Source organism: Budorcas taxicolor, chromosome 2 (genome assembly GCF_023091745.1).
Source record: "Budorcas taxicolor isolate Tak-1 chromosome 2, Takin1.1, whole genome shotgun sequence".
In the NCBI taxonomy this organism is placed as follows: Eukaryota; Metazoa; Chordata; class Mammalia; order Artiodactyla; family Bovidae; genus Budorcas; species Budorcas taxicolor.
Window position 1 is genome coordinate 106,283,843 of NC_068911.1, and position 24,315 is coordinate 106,308,157.

The 24,315-nt window shown below is 36.7% G+C and overlaps 1 protein-coding gene across 1 annotated transcript in view; it reads left to right on the forward strand.

Annotated features, from left to right (window-relative positions):
* Positions 1-24,315, forward strand: part of ZRANB3 (zinc finger RANBP2-type containing 3) — a 263,334-nt gene that overhangs the window by 121,878 nt on the left and 117,141 nt on the right. Inside the window, exons 3-5 of the mRNA XM_052654562.1 lie at positions 9,438-9,616; positions 13,326-13,557; positions 20,204-20,289. Coding sequence (XP_052510522.1) covers positions 9,438-9,616; positions 13,326-13,557; positions 20,204-20,289 — 497 coding nt within the window. The remainder of the gene's footprint in view (positions 1-9,437; positions 9,617-13,325; positions 13,558-20,203; positions 20,290-24,315) is intronic.

Here is a 24,315-nt window from a genome sequence, read left to right on the forward strand (position 1 = left end):
CCTTTTGAGTTTGTTTTCCTTTTATTTCTTCTTTGATTGCTGTGGATAGGACTTTCAAAATTATGTTGAGTAAGAGTGGCAAAGAGTGGGAATGCTTGTCTTTTCCCTGATCTTTGAGTAGATGCTTTCACTTTTTCTCTACTGGGAATGATTTTTGCTCTAGACGTGTCATATACGGCCTTTATTATGTTGAAGTAGGTTCCTGCTGTGCCTGCTTTCTGCAGTTTTTATAATAAATGTGTATTGAATTTTGCCAAAAGCTTTTTCTGTATATATTGAGAAGATCATTTGAATTTTACTCTTTAATTTGTTAATAAATCACATTGATTCATTTGTATATATTGAAGAATCCTTGCATTCCTGAGATAAACCCTACTTGATCATGGTATATGATCCTTTTAATGTGTTGTTGGATTCTATTTGCTGGTATTTTGTTGAGGATTTTTGCATCTGTGTTCAAATGTAGTATTGGTCTGTAATTTTCTTTTTGTGTGATATCATTGTTTGGTTTTGGTATCAGGTGATGGTGACCTCTTAGAATGAGTTTTGGAGTATTTCTCCCTCTGCAGTTGTTCCATGTATAGATGTATTCTTGATATACTTAAGAGGAAAGACAGATTCCATGTCCTCCTATTCTGCCATCTTGACTCCTTCCCACTCTTGTGTATTTCTAAAAGAACTTCTCTGTCTCTTCTTTACTGCCCCCTCCAAGTAATATTTATTCAAGGGGATAAGTACACTGCATAGAAGACTTAATACAAGCTCAAAGTAAGTATTTTCCTTCAGTCCTACCTCTGCAGGCCCTCCCTCCAATGGTTACGCTATTAATAGTTTCTATCCTTCCTTCTTCTTTTCTTTCCTCTTTCATTTCTTCCCCCCCTGTCGTCTCTTCTCTCTTTCTCTCTCTCCTTTCTCAGTACTAACTGGATTATATTCACCATACTATTTTTCTTTCAGTACAATATTTGTATCCTGTGGCTTTCCAGTCTTTGCATGTAAGAATATTCCCTAAGGTCTCATTATATGGAGATACCATAATTTCTCTAACCAGTCTCTTCTTTAATGGTTTTGTGTACTATGCAAGCATATCCCTGGATAAAATGAAATTATTGGACTTGCTGGATGGTCCCATCACTATTTTAGATCCACACAGTGTATAAGTGCAGATTTCTTCATACACTTTCCAACACTGTTATCATATCTCTAGTTTTTGTTCATCTTATTCTATAGGTGAAAAAATGGGTTCTCAAGACTTTAGTTTCTTCATCCCTAAGTATGAGTGACCTTGGGCATTTATTGATGGTTGTTAAGCGTACTTAACATATATAAGTTGGTCGTTCAGTTCTTTTCTCCATTGGGTTGTTTGTCTCTCTTTTTTTTTTTTTCTTTCCCCCTTTGATAGAAGCTTTTCATAAATTGAGGAACTTGGCCTTTTGTCATATTTGTATTACATTTTGTTGTTGTTGTTTTGTTTCCGTGTAGTTCTCTTTGTATTTTCCTTTATGTTTTTTGGATTTGGTATAGTGAATTAAAATGTCTACTCTGTTTTTATTTCTGCACATATTTTTCTATTACCTTTCCTTGTTCTTTCTTAGTACATAAATATTTGATCTTTCTGGAATTTGTCTTCTAGTGAGGAGTGAGGCAAAGACCTACTTTTATTACATTTCCAAGTGGTTAGTGCAAAGAAATGAAGAGTTTTCCTTGACTCTCTTAGGATCCCTGGCTGGGTCTGAAAACTAAACTGACCAAGATTGATTGGATAACAGGAAGGTATGCAAATTATGCTGAATTTTTTCATGTACTTCAGAGCCATCACAAGAAAATGAGGAATTGATGTGACCAGAACAGGAAATTGATATACCTTTTAGAAAATGAAACAGTAAATTTGTGAAAAATTGACAAGGCAACAGGGTTTGGGCTAGGGGTGGTCAGTTCAGTTCAGTTCAGTCACTCAGTCATGTCCGACTCTTTGCGACCCCATGAATTGCAGCACGCCAGGCCTCCCTGTCCATCACCAACTCCCGGAGTTCACTCAGACTCACGTCCACCGAGTCAGTGATGCCATCCAGCCATCTCATCCTCTGTCTTCCCCTTCTCCTCCTGCCCCCAATCCCTCCCAGCATCAGAGTCTTTTCCAATGAGTCAACTCTTCGCATGAGGTGGCCAGAGTACTGGAGTTTCAGCTTTAGCATCATTCCTTTCAAAGAACACCCAGGGTTGATCTCCTTCAGAATGGACTGGTTGGATTTCCTTGCAGTCCAAGCGACTCTCAGAAGTCTTCCCCAACACCACAGTTCAAAAGCATCAATTCTTCGGTGCTCAGCTTTCTTCACAGTCCAACTCTCACATCCATACATGACCACTGGGAGAACTATAGCCTTGACTAAACGGACCTTTGTTGCAAAGTAATGACTCTGCTTTTGAATATGCTATCTAGGTTGGTCATAACTTTTCTTCCAAGGAGTAAGCGTCTTTTAATTTTATGGCTGCAGTCACTATCTGCAGTGATTTTGGAGCCCCCCAGAATAAAGTCTGACACTGTTTTCACTGTTTCCCCATCTATTTCCCATGAAGTGATGGGACTAGATGCCATGATCTTCATTTTCTGAATGTTGAGCTTTAAGCCAACTTTTTCACTCTCCTCTTTCACTTTCACCAAGAGACCTTTTAGTTGCTCTTTACTTTCTGCCATAAGGGTGGTGTCATCTGCATATCTGAGCTTATTGAAATTTCTCCCAGGAATCTTCAGTCCAGCTTGTGCTTCTTCCAGCCCAGCGTTTCTCATGATGTACTCTGCATAAAAGTTAAATAAGCAGGGTGACAATATACAACCTTGACATACTCCTTTTCCTATTTGGAACCAGTCCATTGTTCCATGTCCAGTTCTAACTATTGCTTCCTGACCTGCATATACGTTTCTCAAGAGGCAGGTCAGATGGTCTGGTATTCCCATCTCTTTCAGAATTTTCCACAGTTTATTATCATCCACACAGTCAAAGACTTTGGCATAGTCAAGAAAGCAGAAATAGATGTTTTTCTGGAACTCTCTTGCTCTTTTGATGATCCAGTGGATGTTGGCAATTTGATCTCTGGTTCCTCTGCCTTTTCTGAAACCAGCTTGAACATCTGGAAGTTCACAGTTCACATATTGGTGAAGCCTGGCTTGGAAAATTTTGAGCATTACTATACAGTCAGCAAAAACAAGACCGGGAGCTGACTGTGGCTCAGATCATGAACTCCTTATTGCCAAATTTAGACTTAAATTGAAGAAAGTAGAGAAAACCACTAGACCATTCAGGTATGACCTAAATCTGTATTCTTAGTCTACTTCAAATGTCTACACCAATGCACACATGTGAAATTGATCTTTGATTATCTTTTATGTTGCCTTTAATGTTTTAGTATCCATGTTATGCTGAATTTTTAAAATAATCTGAAGAGAATTTAGAAATTTTTCTTCTTTTCGTACTGTCTAGAATAGGATCACAATAAACTGGAAAATTCTGAAACATATGTGCAGGTCAGGAAGCAACAGTTAGAACTGGACATAGAACAACAGACTGGTTCCAAATAGCTGCATGACTGCAGCCATGAAATTAAAAGACACTTGCTCCTTGGAAGGAAAATTATGACCAACCTGGATAGCATATTGAAAAACAGAGACATTGCTTTGCCAACAAAGGTCCATCTAGTCAAGGCTATGGTTTTCCCAGTGGTCATGTATGGATGTGAGAGTTGGACTGTGAAGAAAGCTGAGCGCCGAAGAATTGATGCTTTTGAACTGTGGTGTTGGGGAAGACTCTTGAGAGTCGCTTGTTCTGCAAGGAGATCCAACCAGTCCATTCTAAAGATCAGTTTGGGAACACATGTAAGAATTAAAGATTTTAAAATTAAAAAAAAAAAAAAAAAAGATCAGTCCTGGGTGTTCTTTGAAAGGAACAATGCTAAAGCTGAAACTCCAGTACTTTGGCCACCTCATACAAAGATTTGACTCATTGGAAAAGACTGTGATGCTGGGAAGGATTGAGGGCAGGAGGAGAAGGGGACGACAGAGGATGAGATGGCTGGATGGCATCACCGACTCAACGGACGTGAGTTTGAGTGAACTCCGGGAGTTGGTGCTGGACAGGGAGGCCTGGCGTGCTGCAATTCATGGGGTCGCAAAGAATTGGACATGACTGAGTGACTGAACTGAACTGAGAATAGGTTAGTATCATTTCTTATTGACCACTTCTTTTAAAATATAGGACAGCCCTCTAGAAATAGTGCCACGGACATAGAGAATGGAAATGTGCACATGGCGGGTGGGGCAGGTAGAGAGCGGGACAAAGTCAGAGAGTACCGTTGACATAAAGACACTGCCACGCGTGATACAGATAGCTAGTGGGAAGCTGCTGTATGGCACAGCGAGCTCAGCTTGGTGCTCTGAGGTGACCTAGATGGGGTGGGAAGAACGTGGGATGGGAAGGGACTTTCGGAGGGAGAAAATATATGTGTGTGTGTATATATATATATAGTTGATTCACTTCATTATACAGCAGAATCTAACACAACATTGTAAAGCAATTATATTTCAAGTAAAAAAATTGAAAAAATAAGAAAGTGCTCTTGTTCTTCCAACCAGAACAATTGATAATAGGTTGTAGAGCATTAACTTTTTTTCTAGCTTTTATTTGAAAATTATTTCAACTTTACAGGGATGTGAATAGTACGAAGAACAACCTTATCCCCATCACTCAGATTTATCTGTTGATAGATACTTTATCCCATTTCTAAAGTTGTGACTTCTAATAAAACTTTCCTAGTGACTTGATTTGGCAACCCACTCCAGTACTCTTGCCTGGAAAATCCCATGGACGGAGGAGCCTGGTAGGCTGCAGTCCATGGGGTTGCTAGGATTCGGACACGACTGAGCGACTTCACTTTCACTTTTCACTTTCATGCCTTGGAGAAGGAAATGGCAACCCACTCCAGTGTTCTTTCCTGGAGAATCCCAGGGACAGGGGAGCCTGGTGGGCTGCCATCTATGGGGTCGCACAGAGTCAGACACGACTGAAGCGACTTAGCAGCAACAGCAGCAGAGACTTGATTAGAATAAATCTTCAGTTTTAAGGCTGTAGCAATTAACTATTAACACCAGAAATGGTGTCCTTAAAGTACATTTAAGGGTATTCCCTGATAGCTCAGTTGGTAAACAATCTGCTTGCAATGCAGGAGACCCTGGTTCAATTCCTGGGTTAGGAAGATCCCCTGGAGAAGGGCTAGGCCACCATTCCAGTATTCTTGGACTTACCTTGTGGCTCAGCTGGTAAAGTATCCACCTGCAATGTGGGAGACCCGGGTTCAACACCTGGATTGGGAAGATTCCCTGGGAAAGGGAAAGGCTACCATTCCAGTATTCTGGCCTGGAGAATTTCATGGACTGTATAGTCTGTGGGGCTGCAAAATGTCGGACACGACTGAGTGACTTTCACTTGTAGACCTGGAAAGCACGTTTGCTCAGATCCAGCCATTCTATCCACTGCAGAGCCTTCTCACGGCATCACTTTTTGCTATCCCCCTTGTGGGCCTCAGTGAGCTGTGCTTTCGAGTAAAGCCAACTTTGAGTTCAAGTTCAACTTACATGGTTCATCCTCAACTCACTCTCTTGTCTTTAGAGAGAGAAGTTTTTTCGCCCTGTCCTACTGACCTGATGGGAAAAGCTGACTCATTGGAAAAGACTTTGATGCTGGGAAAGACTGAAGGCAAAAGAAGGGGGTGGCAGACGATGAGATGGTTAGGTAGCATCACTGACTGTATGGACAAGAATTTGAGCAAACTCCAGGAGATAGTGGAGGACAGAGGTACCCACTGTGCTACAGTCCATGGGGCCACAAAGAGTCGGATACAACCTAGCGACTAAAAAACAACAAGCTGCTCTCTGAGGCCCACTTCCTTTCCGGCCTCACGTGATCCTAGTGTATTCCTTCAGGGAAAATCTTGCTTCCATTCATGAGGAAGAGCCTGACCATGAGGAAAGTGTGACAGCACAGTTACCAAAGTGTAGCCTCTTCATTCCTGAGTAAAGATCAGGCCTCCATGTCCATATTCCTGTGGTCTGTTTCCTGCTCCCAGTCCCCGGTGAGACAGCCCATGAATAAATACACACACACACACAGTCACTCTCACTTGTCTAAGAATAAACAATAATTTTCAGATATATCATCTAAACCTCTATGTAGGAAAGAAAATTAAGAATATTTAAATCTGCTAAAACATACACTTCCTTAGCATTAATAAATAATACAACACAGGATTTCAGTCTCACATTTTTCTATGTGGATTTCTTTAATTCAGTTCTTCATTAAAATTTTAAATCTAGACACTTAAAAGGGTCCTCCAAAGGGGTATCTTCTAGAACATATAGACCACCTATTCTAAAAACAATCCACATCTCAACCCTAAAAGCTACAAGCTGCTTATAACTTGTAAAAATCAGCAAAATTTTGTGTTTCAAAAATTTTTCAATCACCAGGCATCTTCTGTATACAATTGCTATCTAAAAGCTATCATAATGAAAAAAAAAAGAAACAGACATTAGGATGTTAGGACCATTGTTATTTAGTTAATCTTAATAATTTTATGGAGAAAGACATTTAGAAAATGTAAAATTGTTCTCCCCAGTATAACAGTGATTGATTATTTTGAAAATATTGATAAAATATTCTCTTGAAGTTAGTATATTCTTCATATAATTCTTCCTATGCAGTTATCTAAACAACTGTATTGAGTCAAGAATTTTGTTCCAAATGGGTGATTTAGGCTTAATTGTTCTGAAACGCTATATTATTCTACTTTAACAAATTCTATGGTAGTTAAAGCCAAGAGCTTTGAACCACCTTTTGAATGGGGTTACTTCTTTATGCTTAAATTACTTGAAGTGTGTTATTGCTTTTATAACTGAATGTTAAGCCATTTAAACTTATTTGCAAAATATTGAAACCTAAGTACATAATTTGAAAGTTTATTTCTCTGATAAAAATAGTTTCATAGTTATTTTCCTTTTGATAAATTTTATCTAAAACACGGCTATTCTCTGCTATGGATCATTTCTTTCCTTAATGGGAACATGAGACTACATTAATATACTTTTATTTTTTAATTTGGAATCATGTTTTGTTTGAATTTGTCCTGTTAAACTATCTTGTACTGATGGTTCCCAAAAAAGGAACAACCAACAGCAAGTACCTAAAAAATAAATACTTAATAATATTAACAACTGATTGCTTTGCTTGCTTTACTTTATATAGGTAAATCTTTCTAGTTTCTAGAAATCACCATTATTCATTTAACTACATGATCTTTAACAAAGAGATGATGAATTTAGGGTTGTTTCCATGAAAGATAACTAGATAAAAACAGACTGGAATCTCATTTTTTTAGGTGAATTGTCCAACCAGGATAGGGTATTATCTTCAGATAATTCAGATAGATCAGTTATGCAGATTCAGAAATGTGTTCTTTTCAGTGATTCCAAGTTAATCAGATTCTGAAATTTCTCGCTCAAGCTACAAAACTCAAGGAAAACTTTTCATTTAAATCACAATGCCTGTTTACTGATATATATTAAGACATGACTTTTCTTTGCTCTCCAAGGAAAGGAGACTGATTTGATTTTTAATTGGGTTTAGTGCTGCTGTAAACACTGGGGTGTGTATATTTTCAAAGCAGTTTTCTCCAGATATATGCCCAGGAGTGGTATTACTGGGTTATATGGTTACTCTGTTTTTAGCTTTGTAAGAAACCTCCATACTCTTTTCCATAGTGGCTACACCAATTTGTTTTCCTACCAAGAGTGTAGAAGGGTTCCTTTTTCCTCCACTCCCTCTCCGGCATTTATTAATTTAGACTTTTTCATGATGGCCATTCTGAGTAGTGTGAGGAGATACCTCATTGCAGTTTTGATTTGCATTTTTCTAATATTAGTGATGTTGAACATCTTTTCATGTCTTTTGGCCATCTGTATATCTTCCTTGGAGACATGTCTGTTTAGATCTTCTATTCACTTTTTGACTGGATTTTTTGTCTTTTTGATACTGAAACTTATGAGTTGTTTTTGTGTATGTTGGAAATGAGTCCCTTGTCAGTCATATTGTTTGCAGCTGTTTTCTCCCATTCTGTAGATTGTCTTTTCTTCTTGTTTATGGTTTCCTTTGCTGTGCAAAAATTTAAGTTTAGTTAGGTCTTGTTTGTTTATTTTTGCCTTTGTTTCCATTACTCCAGGAGATAGATTGAAAAAAAAATATTGCTCCTGTTTATCTCAGAATGTCCTGCCTATTTTCCTCTAAATTTTATAGTATCCGGGAAGACCTACATCCTTGACCTCAGGAGCAGACGGTATTAGGAAATTTTAAACACTGTTTAATCAGTTGATGCCTGGCAGGCCAACACAGAACACTGTTAGTCACACTGCACCAAAGTCCAGGTAGGCAGCTCATTGATACTATGTAAATTTAGCAGCAAGCGAAATGTAATGACCTGGTGGTAGAATCTGAGTCCCAAAGAAAGAATCCTATTCCCTAAGATATTACAGAAGACAAGGGAGCCCTATTTCTAGAGAAACAGATAAAGAAAATGAGTTATGAAACCTTGAAAGAAAGCAAAACCAGGAACTCACAACTATGGCACAGATTTGTGGTGTGGTCCACACACACAAAATAAGGCCATGATTCAGTTCCTGGAACTGTGCCAGTGATCAGAGTTGTTGCAGAAAAGAAGCAACACTAATGATCCCAAGCCCGGTGATGATTCTTAAATCTCTTAAATTGTTAAGAGATTTAAAGAATCTCTCAAATCTTAAATCTCTACTGCCTTGGAACTAAATTGGTCCCAGAACCTAATTTAAGTGGGTTTCAGCTGTGAGGATTGGAAGGCTTCAAGGACTAGGAAACATATCTAATGGTACATAATCATTCTTTGGTTCAGATTTACAAAAGTAAATTTTGTAAAAGCTTGTTCTTTTCTCTTAGAGCTAGAATTTACTATTAGGTAAATCTTAAATTCGACCATGTAGAGCTAAAGGTTGGGTTTTGCGCTATTTCTTGGAAGGCGGTATAGAATATTAAGATGTTAAATTATTTAATTCTTTAATAAAATGTGTAGGTTGTGCTTTGTGTATGTGTGTATGCATGTGGGTCCATTCCTAAGTTGCCTTAACCTGTTCCCATGTCCTGCCTAACTTATCCTCAATTTGTTGTTAAAATACAAGATAGAAAAAATTTATCTTCATCTGGATCTTGTTTCAACTTTGAGAACTTTTGACTCTGTACTTGAATGTTATGCCTTAAAAGTTTGAAATGGTACCTAGTATATATAACTGCTCTTGGAAAACTTTTAATAAATTTGCTTAATAAATTTGTGTAATCATATACATTATTTATTTGTTTCTAATTTAGATGGGTTTAGGAAAGACAGTTCAGGCAATTGGCATCGCTTACTTCTATAAGGAGGAATGGCCTCTTTTAGTAGTGGTCCCTTCATCTCTGAGGTATCCTTGGACTGAAGAAATAGAGAAGTGGATCCCGGAGCTGAGTCCTGAAGAAATCAATGTTATCCAGAATAAAACTGATGTTGGGTAAAAACAACTTTTTTAATCTTTAAGAAAAAAAGCCCTCCTGTGTATAATTAATGTATAGCAGTGTTTGGAATGAAACATCACAGAATTTAGAATTAAGAAAGTAATGTTGTTGTTGTTCAGTTGCTCAGTCATATCCAACTCTTTGTGACCCCATGGACTGCAGCACACCAGACTTCCCTGTCCTTCACCATCTCCCGGAGCTTGCTCAGACTCATGTCCGTTGAATCAGATGCCATCCAACCATCTCATCCTCTGTCATCCCCTTCTCCTCCTGCCTTCAATCTTTCCCCGCATCAGGGTCTTTTCTAATGAGTTGGCTCTTTGCATCAGGTGGCAAAAATACTGGAGCTTCAGCTTCAACATCAGTCCTTCCAATGAATATTCAGGACTGATCTCCTTCAGGATGGACTGGTTGTATCTCCTTGCAGTCCAAGGGACTCTCAAGAGTCTTCTCCAGCACCACAATTCGAAAAGATCAATGCTTCAGTGCTCAGCCTTCTTTGTGGTCCAACTCTCACATCCATACATGACTACTGGAAAAACCATAGTTTTGACTAGACAGACCTTTGTTGGCAAAGTAATGTCTCTACTTTTTAATATGCTGTCTAAGTTGGTCATAGTTTTTCTTCCAAGGGGCGAGCGTCTTTTAATTTCATGGCTGCAGTGACCATTTGCAGTAATTTTGGAGCCCAAGAAAATAAAGTCTGTCACTATTTCCATTGTGTCCCCGTAAGAAAGTAATGTAAAGAATTTTATTTTCCATTTTAAAATATGAATTACCTATCTAAAATCCAATTATATATTTAATGTTATATGTTCCTTTATGGTACATTTTTAAAATGTAAAATATACATGTCTTAAAAACATATGAATATACCTACTTTGTATATACCTTAAATTTACTTTAAATTGACTATTTTGAAGTTGAAAAATAAATTTTCAAACTTTTCAGTAATTAACTTGAAGTTTGTGAGGCTTTATTATCAGCAACTATGTCAGGTTTTGCCTTTTAAGTCTTCTTAAGTTGTTAATTTACATGCAAGTTTTATGTGTAACTCAAAATGAATTTTAGGCAGTTTTACTTTTTTTTATTTCAATTTATAGTTTTAATATTTTCTGTATTGAAAATATTTGTTTTGTGATTGTTTCAAGTCCTTATTCTAAAATCATAGTATAGTTACTGTCTTTTTCTCATTTTGTTTTCCAGCCATTGGAATAAACCAATCAATTTGAATATTAATAATTTATTACTTTGAGTTTCTAGGTGAATTATATAATTGTCATGTTCCTAGAAGTTCAAAATTACCATTTCTGAGTTACAAATAAAAAGTTATGTTTCTACTAGGAATAAATATGTAATACGTTGTTAGATTCTTTTGTGTGTGGCATTATTTTCTATATTTTATTCTCTAAGATTGTTAACATAAAATGTATTTGTAGAAATAAAATTGGCCTTTGTGAATGTGGAAAGAGGAACCAGACATAATAGATAGCCACCTTTTTCTCTTTCAGCCTTGGAATTATAATTCAGTAAAATATGTCTTCTTGGGCCCCAGAAAATTTAGACACTATATTTGTATAGTCAAAATAAAATACACATAATAATTATGAAAAATTTCCTCTTTTTTAATAAAGCTGCATGAAATTTAAGACTTAATAGTTTAGAGAATGTAGAATTTATTATAGCCTCTATAATCATTTTCTGTAAGCTATACTTTATTTAAAAGTTTGCATTGAAGTCGTCTTAAAATATTCCTCTATCATATTTATAGCATTTAAGTCTTCTAATTTTTATTACAATTTTGGAACTATACTCTTGCAATTAAAACAGTGGCTAATATTTTTAAATGAATAACATTTGGGGTATGTTAGATAGTGCTTCAACCCTAGCATGTAACTTTTCTGCAGGATGATAGCCAAGGGCAGAAAAACTTACCCAATGTCTTACAGGTACTTGAATAGCTTTAGGTGTATAGCAATAAGTGGCAACATGGATTTACTGCAAATACGTGTACTTTCTTTTTTCATATACCAGTTATGCCTGGACTGTCTACTAGTCTAGACATGGCAGGACAGCAGCTGCAGTGACGTTTGAAGCCCTTGTCTTTTATGTATTAATCTTAGTGTATCTAAGTTAGTAATATTAACCCTAAAATTTCCTCATGCAGCTTTTTCCTGTATTTGACTACAGGAGCAAATTCATAAGTCCATATATTGAGTGAATTCATCCAAGGTATAAATGCAGTTGTCCTTCAGAAAAAAAAAGTGCAAAAAATTGTCATATAGTACTCTAGTACTCCTTGGAAGAAAAGTTATGACCAACCTAGATAGCATATTGAAAAGCAGAGACATTACTTTGCCAACAAAGGTCTGTCTAGTCAAGGCTATGGTTTTTCCAGTGGTCATGTATGGATGTGAGAGTTGGACTGTGAAGAAAGCTGAGTGCTGAAGAATTGATGCTTTTGAATTGTGGTGTTGAAGAAGACTCTTGAGAGTCCCTTGGACTGCAAGGAGATCCAACCAGTCCATCCTAAGGAATCAGTCCTGGGATTTCTTTGGAAGGAATGATGCTAAAGCTGAAACTCCAGTACTTTGGCCACCTCATGCGAAGAGTTGACTCATTGGAAAAGACTGTGATGCTGGGAGGGATTGGGGGCAGGAGGAGAAGGGGATGACAGAGGATGAGATGGCTGGATGGCATCATGGACTCGATGGACGTGAGTCTGAGTGAACTCCGGGAGTTAGTGATGGACAGGGAGGCCTGGCCTGCTGCGATTCATGGGGTCGCAGAGTTGGACACAACTGAGCAACTGAACTGAACTGAACTGAACTAATATTAGTACTCATGTTAGGCTCTTTAGGAAATCTGAATTTTCTGTTAGAGAGTTGACAACTGCAAAAGACTTGACACTGTCCTGTGTTTTTCACTGGTCATATAGAAAATGCAAAAGTGATACATTTTATTGTTAATGAATTTATTTTCCCAATTATCTCATTTTACAGACTCATGGGAAGCACAGCACTGTACATACAAATGAGAATAAGACACATTCCCTGTCCTCACCCATCTTAATGATAGAATAAGGGAAATAAATATATAAATGAATAATTTCATTACAGTATGGTAAAGAATTTTATAAATATATGAATTATATCTCCCCAGGGCCAGGGCCTCATTTTTGTTGTCACAGTGATAGGGACTCTACTGACCTTTAATGAGAGGGTTCAGAATGGGAAATGCCCTGCAGTGCTCTGGACAGACCTGTAACATTAAGTATCATCTTGCTCAAAATCACAGTAGCACCTGAGATGAAAAACACTGCTATCCCGTTGGTAGGAAGTCTTCACTGAATAGTCAACTAATCTTTGAGTTACCTACTTTATATGCAAGAATTCAAGATGCATTGAAGCAGATATTCCCAGAAGTAATTTTCTTATTATCCTAGTAAAATGTGGCGACCTGGATGTCAACATATTCCAAAGACCATTTAACTAAAAATTTAGTTTTCTTAACCACATTTTAAATTCTAATTCTGATTTATCACATTTAAAGATGGTAAATTAGGAGACATTGGGTTTCAGCATTGTATCATCTCTTCTGATTTTTCCTCTTCTTTCTCCTGTGTATTTCTTCCCTAAGAAATGTATTTTCTATGATGCACTGGTTACCAAGATATTTTTTAAGTACATGAATTATGTTTTCTAGGAGAATATCAACCAGCAAAGTGACAGTTCTGGGTTATGGCCTCTTAACCACAGATGCGGAGACTCTGATAGATGCACTGAATAATCAGAACTTCAAAGTAGTTATTGTAGATGAATCGCACTACATGAAGTCCAGAAGTGCAACTCGCAGCCGGATTTTATTGCCAATAGTACAGAAAGCCAAACGAGCCATTCTGCTTACAGGAACTCCAGCATTGGGAAGACCCGAAGAGGTATTAAATTCCTTATATTTTGGGCTTAAAAAAAATGGAATCAATCACTGTTTTTATAATTTTTAAATTAGATGCTTCAAATGCCATAAGAGCACATTGGAAAATTCTAGGCATCTATTCATGGCTAAATGTATCTGTTACCATGACTGTTTTTATCTATGTATGTGTGAACCCTATCCATGCTTATAGGTATATTTATATATGGGTTTTACCTTTATTATAAGATTTTTACATTTAGTATACATTTGTAATAAGCCAACTCTGAGAGAGAGCTCTGGTGTCACATCTCTCCTAGTATTACCATGGCTCTGCGTTTGTTCTCTGCTCTGGTAGTCTTCTGAAAGACACATAAAAGTACATAGATAATGATGGAAAAATTCTTAATTTTACCTTTTATATTTTTGCTGTACATACTAGAAGTGGAAGAGTGGACCCCAGGTAATTTCCTTCTGTTCCAAAATTATGTCCCTGATTGTGGGGTTCATTATATCTTTATAAAAATACACAAAATGTATCATTTCAGAATGGGAGTATATAAAAGATATGTGTATTGTGCATGATGATAGTAAAATGACTAATCACTTATTGATTACTTACCATAAGAAAGAGAACACTGACAGTACAGTAGTGGTCCTTGTGTCCCATGTAATCACATGCCAGTACCTTCATGCCTCACCCAGGATAGGTGCTATTCCAAGCAAGGGTAAATCCTGGTTTTGTAGATTATGATGATTATACAAATTGAGAATGTTTGGGACCCTTCACCAAAAAAGTATAAGATTGTAAATTCTAAATTAGGAGTTCTGAAACTAGTGTGAGTCTTGCCACTCTGTTTTTATTTTTCAAGATGATTTTGAATATTCTAAGTCCCTTGAATTTTCCTAAGAATTATTTTTAATAATCTGGCAACTTTTGTAGAGAATCCAGCTTAGATTTTCATAGTTATTGTGTAGGACCTGTAGATCAATTTGGAATGTATTGCCATGTTAACAATATTAAGTCTTCTAATCCATGAATTTGGGATATCTTTCAATTTATTTAGGTTTTAATTTTCCAACAGTGCTTTGTAGTTGTAATAGGATAAGTCCTCTGCATCTTTTGTTAAGTATTTTATCCTTGTTGATGCTGTTGTCAGTAGAATTGTTTTATTAATTTCATTTGTAGAAATATAGTTGATAGCATATTGATCATGTATACTGCAACCTTGGTGAACTCATTCATTACTTCTAATAGTTTTCAGTGGACTGCTTAGGATTTTCTGTATGCAAGATTGTATTTAAATTGCCTAATTGTCCTGGCTAGAATTTCCAGTACAGTTTGGAATGGAAATGGCAAGTGTGGGCATCTTTATTTTGTTCCTAATCTTACAAGAAAGCATTCAGTCTTTCACCTTTAAGTTATTACCCTTGTTTTGTTCTTCGGTCACTAAGTCACATCTGACTCTTTGTGAACCCAGGGACTACAGCATGCCAGGCTTCCCTGTCCTTCACTATCTCCCAGAGTTTGCTCCGATTCATATCCATTGAGTCAGTGATGCTATTTAACCATCTCATCCTCTGCCACCTGCTTCTGCTTTTGCCTTCAATCTTTCCCAACATCTCTTTCAGAACTTTCCACAGTTTATTGTCATCCACACAGTCAAAGGCTTTGGCATACTCAAAGCATAAAGATGTTTTTCTGGAACTCTCTTGCTTTTTCAGTGATCCAGTGGATGTTGGCAATTTGATCTCTGGTTCCTCTGCCTTTTCTACAACCAGCTTGAACATCTGGAAGTTCACGGTTCACGTACTGTTGAAGCCTGGCTTGGAGGATTTTGAGCATTACTTTACTAGTGTGTGAGATGAGGGCAGTTGTGCGATATTGAGCATTCTTTGGCATTGCCTTTCTTTGGGATTGGAATTGACTTTATTGACTATGCCAAAGCCTTTGACTGTGTGGATCACAGTAAACTGTGGAGAATTCTGAAAGAGATGGAAATACTAGACCATCTGACCTGCCTCTTGAGAAATCTGTATTCAGGTCAGGAAGCAACAGTTAGAACTGGACATGGAACAACAGATTGGTTCAAAATAGGAAAAGGTTGTGTGTTGTCACCCTGCTTACTTAACTTATATGCAGAGTACATCATGAGAAACGCTGGGCTGGAAGAAGCACAAGCTGGAATCAAGATTGCCGGGAGAAATATCAATAACCTCAGATATGCAGATGACACCACCCTTATGGCAGAAAGCCAAGAGGAGCTAAAGAGCCTCTTGATAAAAGTGAAAGAGGAGAGTGAAAAAGTTGGCTTAACGCTCAACATTCAGAAAACTAAGATCATGGCATCTGGTCCCATCACTTCATGGGAAATAGTTGGGGAAACAGTGGAAACAATGACAGACTTTATTTTTTCGGGCTCCAAAATCACTGCAGATGGTGCAATTAAAAGATCCTTACTCCATGGAAGGAAAACGCTTACTCCGTGGAAGGAAAACACTTACTCCGTGGAAGGAAAGTTATGACCAACTTGGCGTATTAAAAAGCAGAGACATTACTTTGCCAACAAAGGTCCGTCTAGTCAAAGCTATGGTTTTTCCAGTAGTCATGTATGGATGTGAGCGTTGGACTATAAAGAAAGCTGAGTACCGAAAAATTGATGCTTTTGAACTGTGATGTTGGAGAAGACTCTTGAGAGTCCCTTAGACTGCAAGGAGATCCAACCAGTCCATGCTAAAGGAAATCAGTCCTGAATATCCATTGAAAGGACTGATGTTGAAGCTAAAACTCCAGTACTTTGGCCACCTGATTAGAACTGACTCGTTGGAAAAGACCAAAGATTGAAGGTGGGAGGAGAAGGGGATGACAGAGGATGAGATGGTTGGATGGCATCACTGACTCAATGGACATGAGTTTGGGTAAACTCTGGGAGTTGATGATGGACAGGGAGGCCTGGCGTGGTGCAGTCCATGGGGTCTCAAAGAGTCGGACACGACTGAGCAACTGAACTGAATTGAACTTTCCCAACATGAAGGCCTTTTCCAATGAGTCAGGTCTTTGCATCAAGTGAGCAAAGTATTGAAGCTTCAGCTTGAACATCAGTCCTTCCAGTAAATATTTAGGGTTGATTTCCTTTAGGATTGACTGATTTCATCTCCTTGCTGTCCAAGGAACTCTCAAGAGTCTTCTCTAACAGCACAATTCAAAACCGTCAATTCTTCAGTTCTCAGCCTTCTTTATGGTCCAACTCTTAAATCCATACATAACTAATGGTAAAACTATAGCTTTGACTATATGGACCTTTGTCAGCAAAGTGATGTCTCTGCTTTTTAATATGCTGTCTAGGTTTGTCACAGCTTTTCTTCCAAGGAGCAGGTATCTTTTAATTTTATGGCTGCAGTCACCGTCTACAGTGATTTTGGAGACCCCAAATAGAAAATCTATCACTGCTTCCACTTTTTCTGCTTCTATTTGCTATGAAGTGATGGAAGTGGATGCCATGATCTTAGCTTTTGGAATGTTGAGTCTCAAGCCAGCTTTTTCACTCTCTTTCACCCTCATCAAGATGCTCTTTGGTTTTTCTTCACTTTCTGCCATTAGAATGGTATAATCTGCATATCTGAGGTTGTTGATATTTCTCCGGGCAAGCTTGATTCTAGCTTGTTATTCATCCAGCCTGGCTTTTTGTATGATGTACTCTTCATATAAGTTAAATAAGCAGGGTGACAATATACAGCCTTAATGTACTCCTTTCCCAGTTTGGAACCATCTTTGTTCCATGTCCAGTTTTGTTGCTTCTTGACCTGCATACAGTTTTCTCAGGAGTCAGGTAATGTGGTCTGGTATTTCCATCTTTTTAAGAATTTTGCTGTGATCCACACAGTCAAAGCCTTTAGCTTAGTCAGTGAAGCAGAGTGATAGTCGCTCAGTAGTATCTGACTCTTTTGTGACCCCATGGAATGTAGCCTGCCAGGTTCCTCTTCCATTGAATTCTCCATCCAGGAAAGAATATTAGAGTGGGTTGCCATTCGCTTCTCCAGAGGAACTTCCTGGACCGTGAGTAGAATCTGAGTCCCTGCATTGCAGACAGATTCTTTGAAGCAGAAGTAGATGTTTTTCTGGAACTGCATTCCTTTCCCTATGAGTTCAAGAATGTTAGCAGTTTGATTTCTGGTTCCTCTGTCTTTTCTAAACCCTGTTAATGGTGGGTTTTTGATGATTTCCTTTATCAGGTTGAGTAAGTTCCTTTCTACCTCTTGTTTATTGAGTGTTTAATCATGAAAGGATGTTGAGCTTTGTCAAATGCTTTTTCTTCATTATTGAGGTACTCATATGTTTTTGTCCTTTATCAATAGGTTATAGTGTAATAATTGACTTTCACATATTAAGCCAACCTTACATTCTAAGATAAAACTCATTGGTCATAATATATAATCCTTTCATATACTGCTGGGTTCAGTCTGTTAATATTTTGTTGACAATCATTGTGTCTCTATTCATAAGAGATATTGATTTGTAGTGTTTTTTTTAACTGTATCTTGGTCCAGTTTTGTTATTAAAGTATTACTGGTGTCAAAGAATGACATGGAAAATGTTCTCTTCTCTACTATATTTTGAAAGATTTTGCAAAACATTGGGATTTTTAAAATATTTGGTGAATTTGATGGTTAAGCTATTTGGGTCTAAAGTTTTTCTTGTGGATGGATTTAGGTTAACAGCTCATTCTCTTCACTGAGTAAATGTCTATTCAGATTGATTATTTAGTTTAGAATCAGTTTTGGTATTGCATCTTTTTAGGAATTTGTCCATTTCATCTAAATTATCTAATATATTGGCATACATTTGTGCATAGAATGCTCTTATAATATTTCGTTATTTCTGTGAGGCTAAGAATAGTGTCCCCTCTTTCATTCTTAATTTTAGTAATTTGAGTCATCTTGTTTTTCTCAGTCATAGCTAAAATTTTGTCAATTTTGTTGATTTCTTTAAGAACCAACTTTTTGTTTCGTTGATTTATTTCTGTATTGTCCATTCTCTATTTTATTTCCATTCTAGTCTTAATTATATTATACCTCCTGTTTGTTTTGGGTATAGTTTTCTCTTCTTTTCCAGTGTCTTAATGTTAAAAGTTAGATAATTAATTTGAGAACTTTCTTCTTTTTTAATAATAAACATATACAGATATAATTTTACTCTAAGCACTGCTTTCACTGGATCTGAATTTTGGTATGTTGTTGTCTCAATTTCATTTATCCCAAAGTCTTGTCTAATTTATTTCCCTTGTTTCTTCTCCTTTGGACGATTTGTTACTTAGGAGTATGTTGTCATATAAAAAGGATATAAAGGCTTTCCTGGAGGCTTAGATGATAAGATGGCTTAGCCTGCCTGCAATGCAAGAGACCCGGGTCCAATACCTGTATCAGGAAGATCCCCTGGAGAAGGGAATGGCTACCCATTCCAGTATTCTTGCCTGGAGAATTCCATGGACAGATGAGCCTAGTGGGCTACAGTCCCTGGGGTCACAAAGAGTCGAACACAACTGAGAGACTAACACTTTCACACTTTTCAAAGCAACAAAGCCACTTTGGAAAACATTTCTCAGTTCCTTAATAAATTGAAAATCAAATTACTATAGTACCTAGCAATGCCATTACTAGGTATATACCCAAGAGAAGTGAATATATAGCTGATCATGATGATATCCAAAAAGTGGGGAAAAGCTAGTGTCTGTAACTGCTGAATGGATAAACAAAATACAGCTGTAATAAGGAATGAAGTACTAATATACTCTACAAAATGCGTGAACCTTGAAGACATTATGCTAAGGGAAAGCCAGACACAAAGACTACATACTTTAGGATTCTATTTATATGAAATGTCCAAATTAGGCAAATTCTAGGAGATGGAAATATATTAGTGGTTGCCAAGTTTGGGAGAGAGTGGGAATAAAAAATGACTAGTAATGGGTATAGATTTTATTTTCGGAGTGATAAAAATGTTCCAGAATTAGATAGTGGTGATCAAGGCACATTTTGAATATACTAAAAGCCACTGAAATATACAATTTAAAAATGAACAGTAAAAGTGGTATATGAATTTATATCTCAATAAAACTGTAGTTTTTTATTAACAGTGAAATCCTGTATATAGCCTATTAAAGTTATAAAAATTAAAAGATTTTATGATTCTATTGATGGGAGTATAAATTGGTACCATCCTTTTACAATGCAGCATGGTAACATCTATCAAAATTTTAAAAACATGTCATAATTTCTAAAAATGTACTGTATAAACCCATCTATTAGAAATGCAGATGGGAGATGGATAGATGGATGGATAGATGGTTGATGGATGTATATGTACTTTAATGATGTCTAAAATAGGCTTGGGGGAAAAATTCTACTTGTGTATGTTATATGATCATGTAAATAAAAGAGAATATATAAATATGCATATATAGGCATACAAAATATATAAATATATATTGAAGAAAGGGATAGGAGTTAGTCCTGAAAAATAGGATGGGAGGGATGGGTAGGTAGAGGGGAAGGAAGCGCCTTGAGGAAAAAGAGGTGCATTTTTGTTTTTACTGTTTCATTAACTGGACTTATAGTAACAGCAGTTAACTTGAAAATATTACAGCATATTGAGAATACCTATATTGTTACAGCTTTTCATGCAGATTGAAGCTCTCTTTCCACAAAAATTTGGAACATGGACTGAGTATGCCAAAAGATACTGTAACGCACATGTCAGGTACGAAAAACTATTTTCTATAAGTTTTAATCCTATTTACCATGAACATTAAGCTCTATTAAATTTTTTTTCCTAGGGTCTTATAAACTTGTGGTAGCTATGGAATAATTTGAAGTAAAATCTTGGGTGAATGACCCATATATAGAATGAAAAAAAGGAGTAGATAATGGAAGTTTTTCTTTCTTTCTTTTTTACCTTTCATTTTTAAAATTATTTATTTGTATTGACCAGATGGATGTGTACATTGTACAAAAATGATAAGTGGCCATTTTGCTTGTGTCTTCCAGTTAACCATTTCCCTTCCCAGGTAACCAGTGTTGGCAATTTCTTATGTATTTTTCTGTAGGTACTCTATGCATGAAAAACACATATGGTTATATATGTATAATACTATTTCATTTTATTTACATGTATTATGCTGTAAACATTGTTCTGCAGTTTGCTGTCTTCACCTACTTTATATTGGAGATCTTTGAATATCAGCTACTAGAAAAGCTTTGATATTCTTTTTAAATGTTGCTGTGTATTTCAGTGCTTGGATGCACTGTAATTTATGCAGTCTACTATATATTATAGTGGCAAAGAGCGTGCAAAATTAGAGTTGGACTGCCTGTGTTTTATTTTCACATCAATACCTACCAGGTATTTCATTTAAGAAAGTAACTTTACCTCTCTATCCCTCAATTTCTTCAGCTCAAAAAAGAGAATAATTATCCTTTCCTTTGAGTTATTATGTGACTTGAATGAGCTTATCTTATGAGGTCTTGAATAGTGACTGGCACATAGTGAGCACTCAGTAATTACTAGGTATTTTAGTGTTCCGTGTTATATATTCAGTACATGGGAATAAGTCTGTAACATAAATTTATTATAAATGGAATTGCTCATACAAAGGACATTTGCATTTTTATATTTTTTTAGACATTTGCAAATTATGCTTCTCAAAATTTATACCGATTTATATTCCTACCAGCAGTATGATTATCTCTTTCCTCGCACCTTACCAACATATTCAGAGAGAAATTATTTTTCTTGCCAATGTGATCTGATAGTAGTGTTAATGCACATCAGTCTTCTTATGTTATTGAATGCAGCTTAACATTTTTTCATACTTGTAGTCATTTGTACTTTTCTCCTGTCAGTTGTCTGTGTTCTTTGCCCTTCATTCCACTAAGGTTATTGGCTCTTTTATCTTAATAATATACTGGAAATCTTTATATATAGTGGAAGTCAGCTCTTTATATTTGATATGAATCCCACCTTTTTTCTCAGTATATATGTGCGTGTATCTGTATTTTATTTTTTCCTTTCTACAGTTCCCTGAGATAACCCCATGCAGTTGAGATGTTCCGATCCATTCCATTCCATTCTAGTGCCACACAGTAGCAGGATTAGTTCCCTAATCCTGACCAAGGATTGAATCTGGGCCCTTGACAGTGAAAGCTCAGATTAAGACGATGAATGGAGAAATATCAGTGTTAATATAAACCATAAACTCATTAAAAAGCCTAATACATTAACCATATGGAAATGGAATTTATATCAGGAATGCAGTCATTGTGTAATATTAGGAAATTTGTTAATATAATTGGCCATGTTAATAATGAAAAGGAAAAGCTTCATTTCATTTCCTCCATCTATGTTGAGGTGCAATTTGATGAAGTTCAGCATTCATCTTCGATTAAAGTTTTGAATATAAGTTATTCATTTCATGTATGACATTTATATAAATGTAAACACATATTTTATGTGTGTGAGTGTGTGTATGTGTGTGTGTGTGTTTGTTTTAAGCCTAAAGCAACCATCACATGAAACACTAATACCAAGGCGAGGGGTTAATTGTCTTCGCACTTTACCTTTATTCTGGGGATATTAGTTTAACTACTCAAAAGAAAAATAGGAGGTAAAATTCAGAAAGAAAAAGGCAAAATTATCATTATTTGCTGCTGATATCATTATTTAGAAGACCTGAGATAATGAGCTGAAAAATGTTCAAAACCAAAGAGATTTCATTAAGGTGTCCTAGCACAAGATTACCATTAAAAAGTTGTACACAGATAATAATAAACAGTTTTAAAATATAATACCAAATAGATGCAATACTGGATATTGTTAGGGAGTCCTTAATCATGGTTCTTGCAGATTATAAATGCCAAAAATTTGCCTACATAAAACAAACACATTAGCACATTAATACATTTGCCTTTTGGGGAGTAGGAAAACCTAAGTGGTCAGAATACATTTCTTCTTTTCTGATTAGGACTTACCATATGAAAATAAAAGTGTTTGAAGTGGAAACCTGTCCTTTTCTTGCTTTTGAATGTAGACACTATTTGAAAGGAAAGTTTATCTTTATGAAATGCTTGATTGGGGAGACTGTGTTCTATTTCCTGTTCGCTGTGTGTGTATGCTCAGTCACTCAGTGGTGTTGTGACTCTTTCAATCCCATGGACTGTACCCTGCCAGGCTCCTCTGTCCCTGGAATTTTCTAGGCAAGAGTACTGGAGTCAGTTGCCATTTCCTTCTCTAGAAGATCTTCCTGACCCAGGGATCGAACCCAAATCTCTTGTGTCTCCTGAATTGGCAGGCAGATACTTTACCACTGTGCCACCTGGGAATCCCTTCGTGTTTACTAAAGAAAGTCATTTCAAGACTGTTATCATGCCTCTTAAGGCATTTTCCTTCAGATTCCATTTCATAAGTTTCAAGTTATTCCTTTCCTTCTTTACCTTGGAAGCACTGTTTCCATAGCCTCTGTTTCAGATCAAGGCACTTCCTGGCATTTTAAGTTAGTTTGTAGAATGTTAATTTTTTTTTTTCCTGTAATGTTCTGAATCTATGAAGTTGTCATTTTCACACTATAATTCTGCAGAAACCAAATTATGGTGAGTTATTCAGTTCTAAACCCTTATTTTATATTTGAAATGTCATGACTATATTAAAAATAAAGTTAAATGAAGCTTGAGGTAAAACAGAACTTTGCCTTTGTAAAGTATATTAAATACATAAATGATGGCAAACAGAGTTATAATACTTATGTGAAGTGATTTTGAGATGAGAGTCTAGGTATAGGTAACTACCTATCTGGCTTGATTTGAAAGGTACAGAGAAAGTATTACTGAGTCAGAACATCTCATATTCAAGATTCCTTACATCATTCACACCACTGGGTTATATTTAGAGGAAGCTATACATTCAAATATGATTTGAAGAAGACAGCACATTCAATTTTCAACCAGGAGCGCATTAGAGCTAGAAAGACTTTATGATCAGGTGGTCCCCCTCTGTCATTTTATAGATACCTAGTGAGGTTAAATGGCTTGCTGTCTGTGTGACTTCCTCTTACATTATTTTCACTTTTCCTGGCAGTAAGAAAGACTGAGGCAAGGGTAACTTTAAAAAATGTTTTTTACAAAGAAAAAAAGGACACAAGATAGTCCAACCACGCATCCTGTTAGCAGCAGCCACCTCCCTGATGTCGTGCTTGAAGGTTAAGAATATCTTTATAGTAATTTATCAAATTTTATGAACTTTCTTTCTAGCTCATATTTTGTGCCCATTCCACTTCTCAGAAGAAATAGTTTTCTAAATTTTTATGACAGGAAAAATGCTGAGTGATAGTACATATTAAAGGTATGTATGGTCATTCTACACCCACTCCAGTACTCTTACCTGGAAAATCCCATGGGCGGAGGAGTCTGGTAGGCTGCAGTCCATGGAATCGCTAAGAGTCGAACACAATTGAGCAACTTCACTTTCACTTTTCACTTTCATGCATTGGAGAAGGAAATGGCTACCCACTCCAGTGTTCCTGCCCGGAGAATCCCAGGGACGGGGGAGCCTGATGGGCTGCCGTCTATGGGGTCGCACAGAGTCGGACACGACTGAGGCGCCTTAGCAGCAGCAGCAGCATGGTCATCCTCCAGAAGTGTTAATTAGTAGGTCATGTCAGCATCAGTAAATGTCTTATGTGGAAATGCACTGTACCCTGTCCTCAGCAGCATTGAACTTAATATTCTCAGCCAT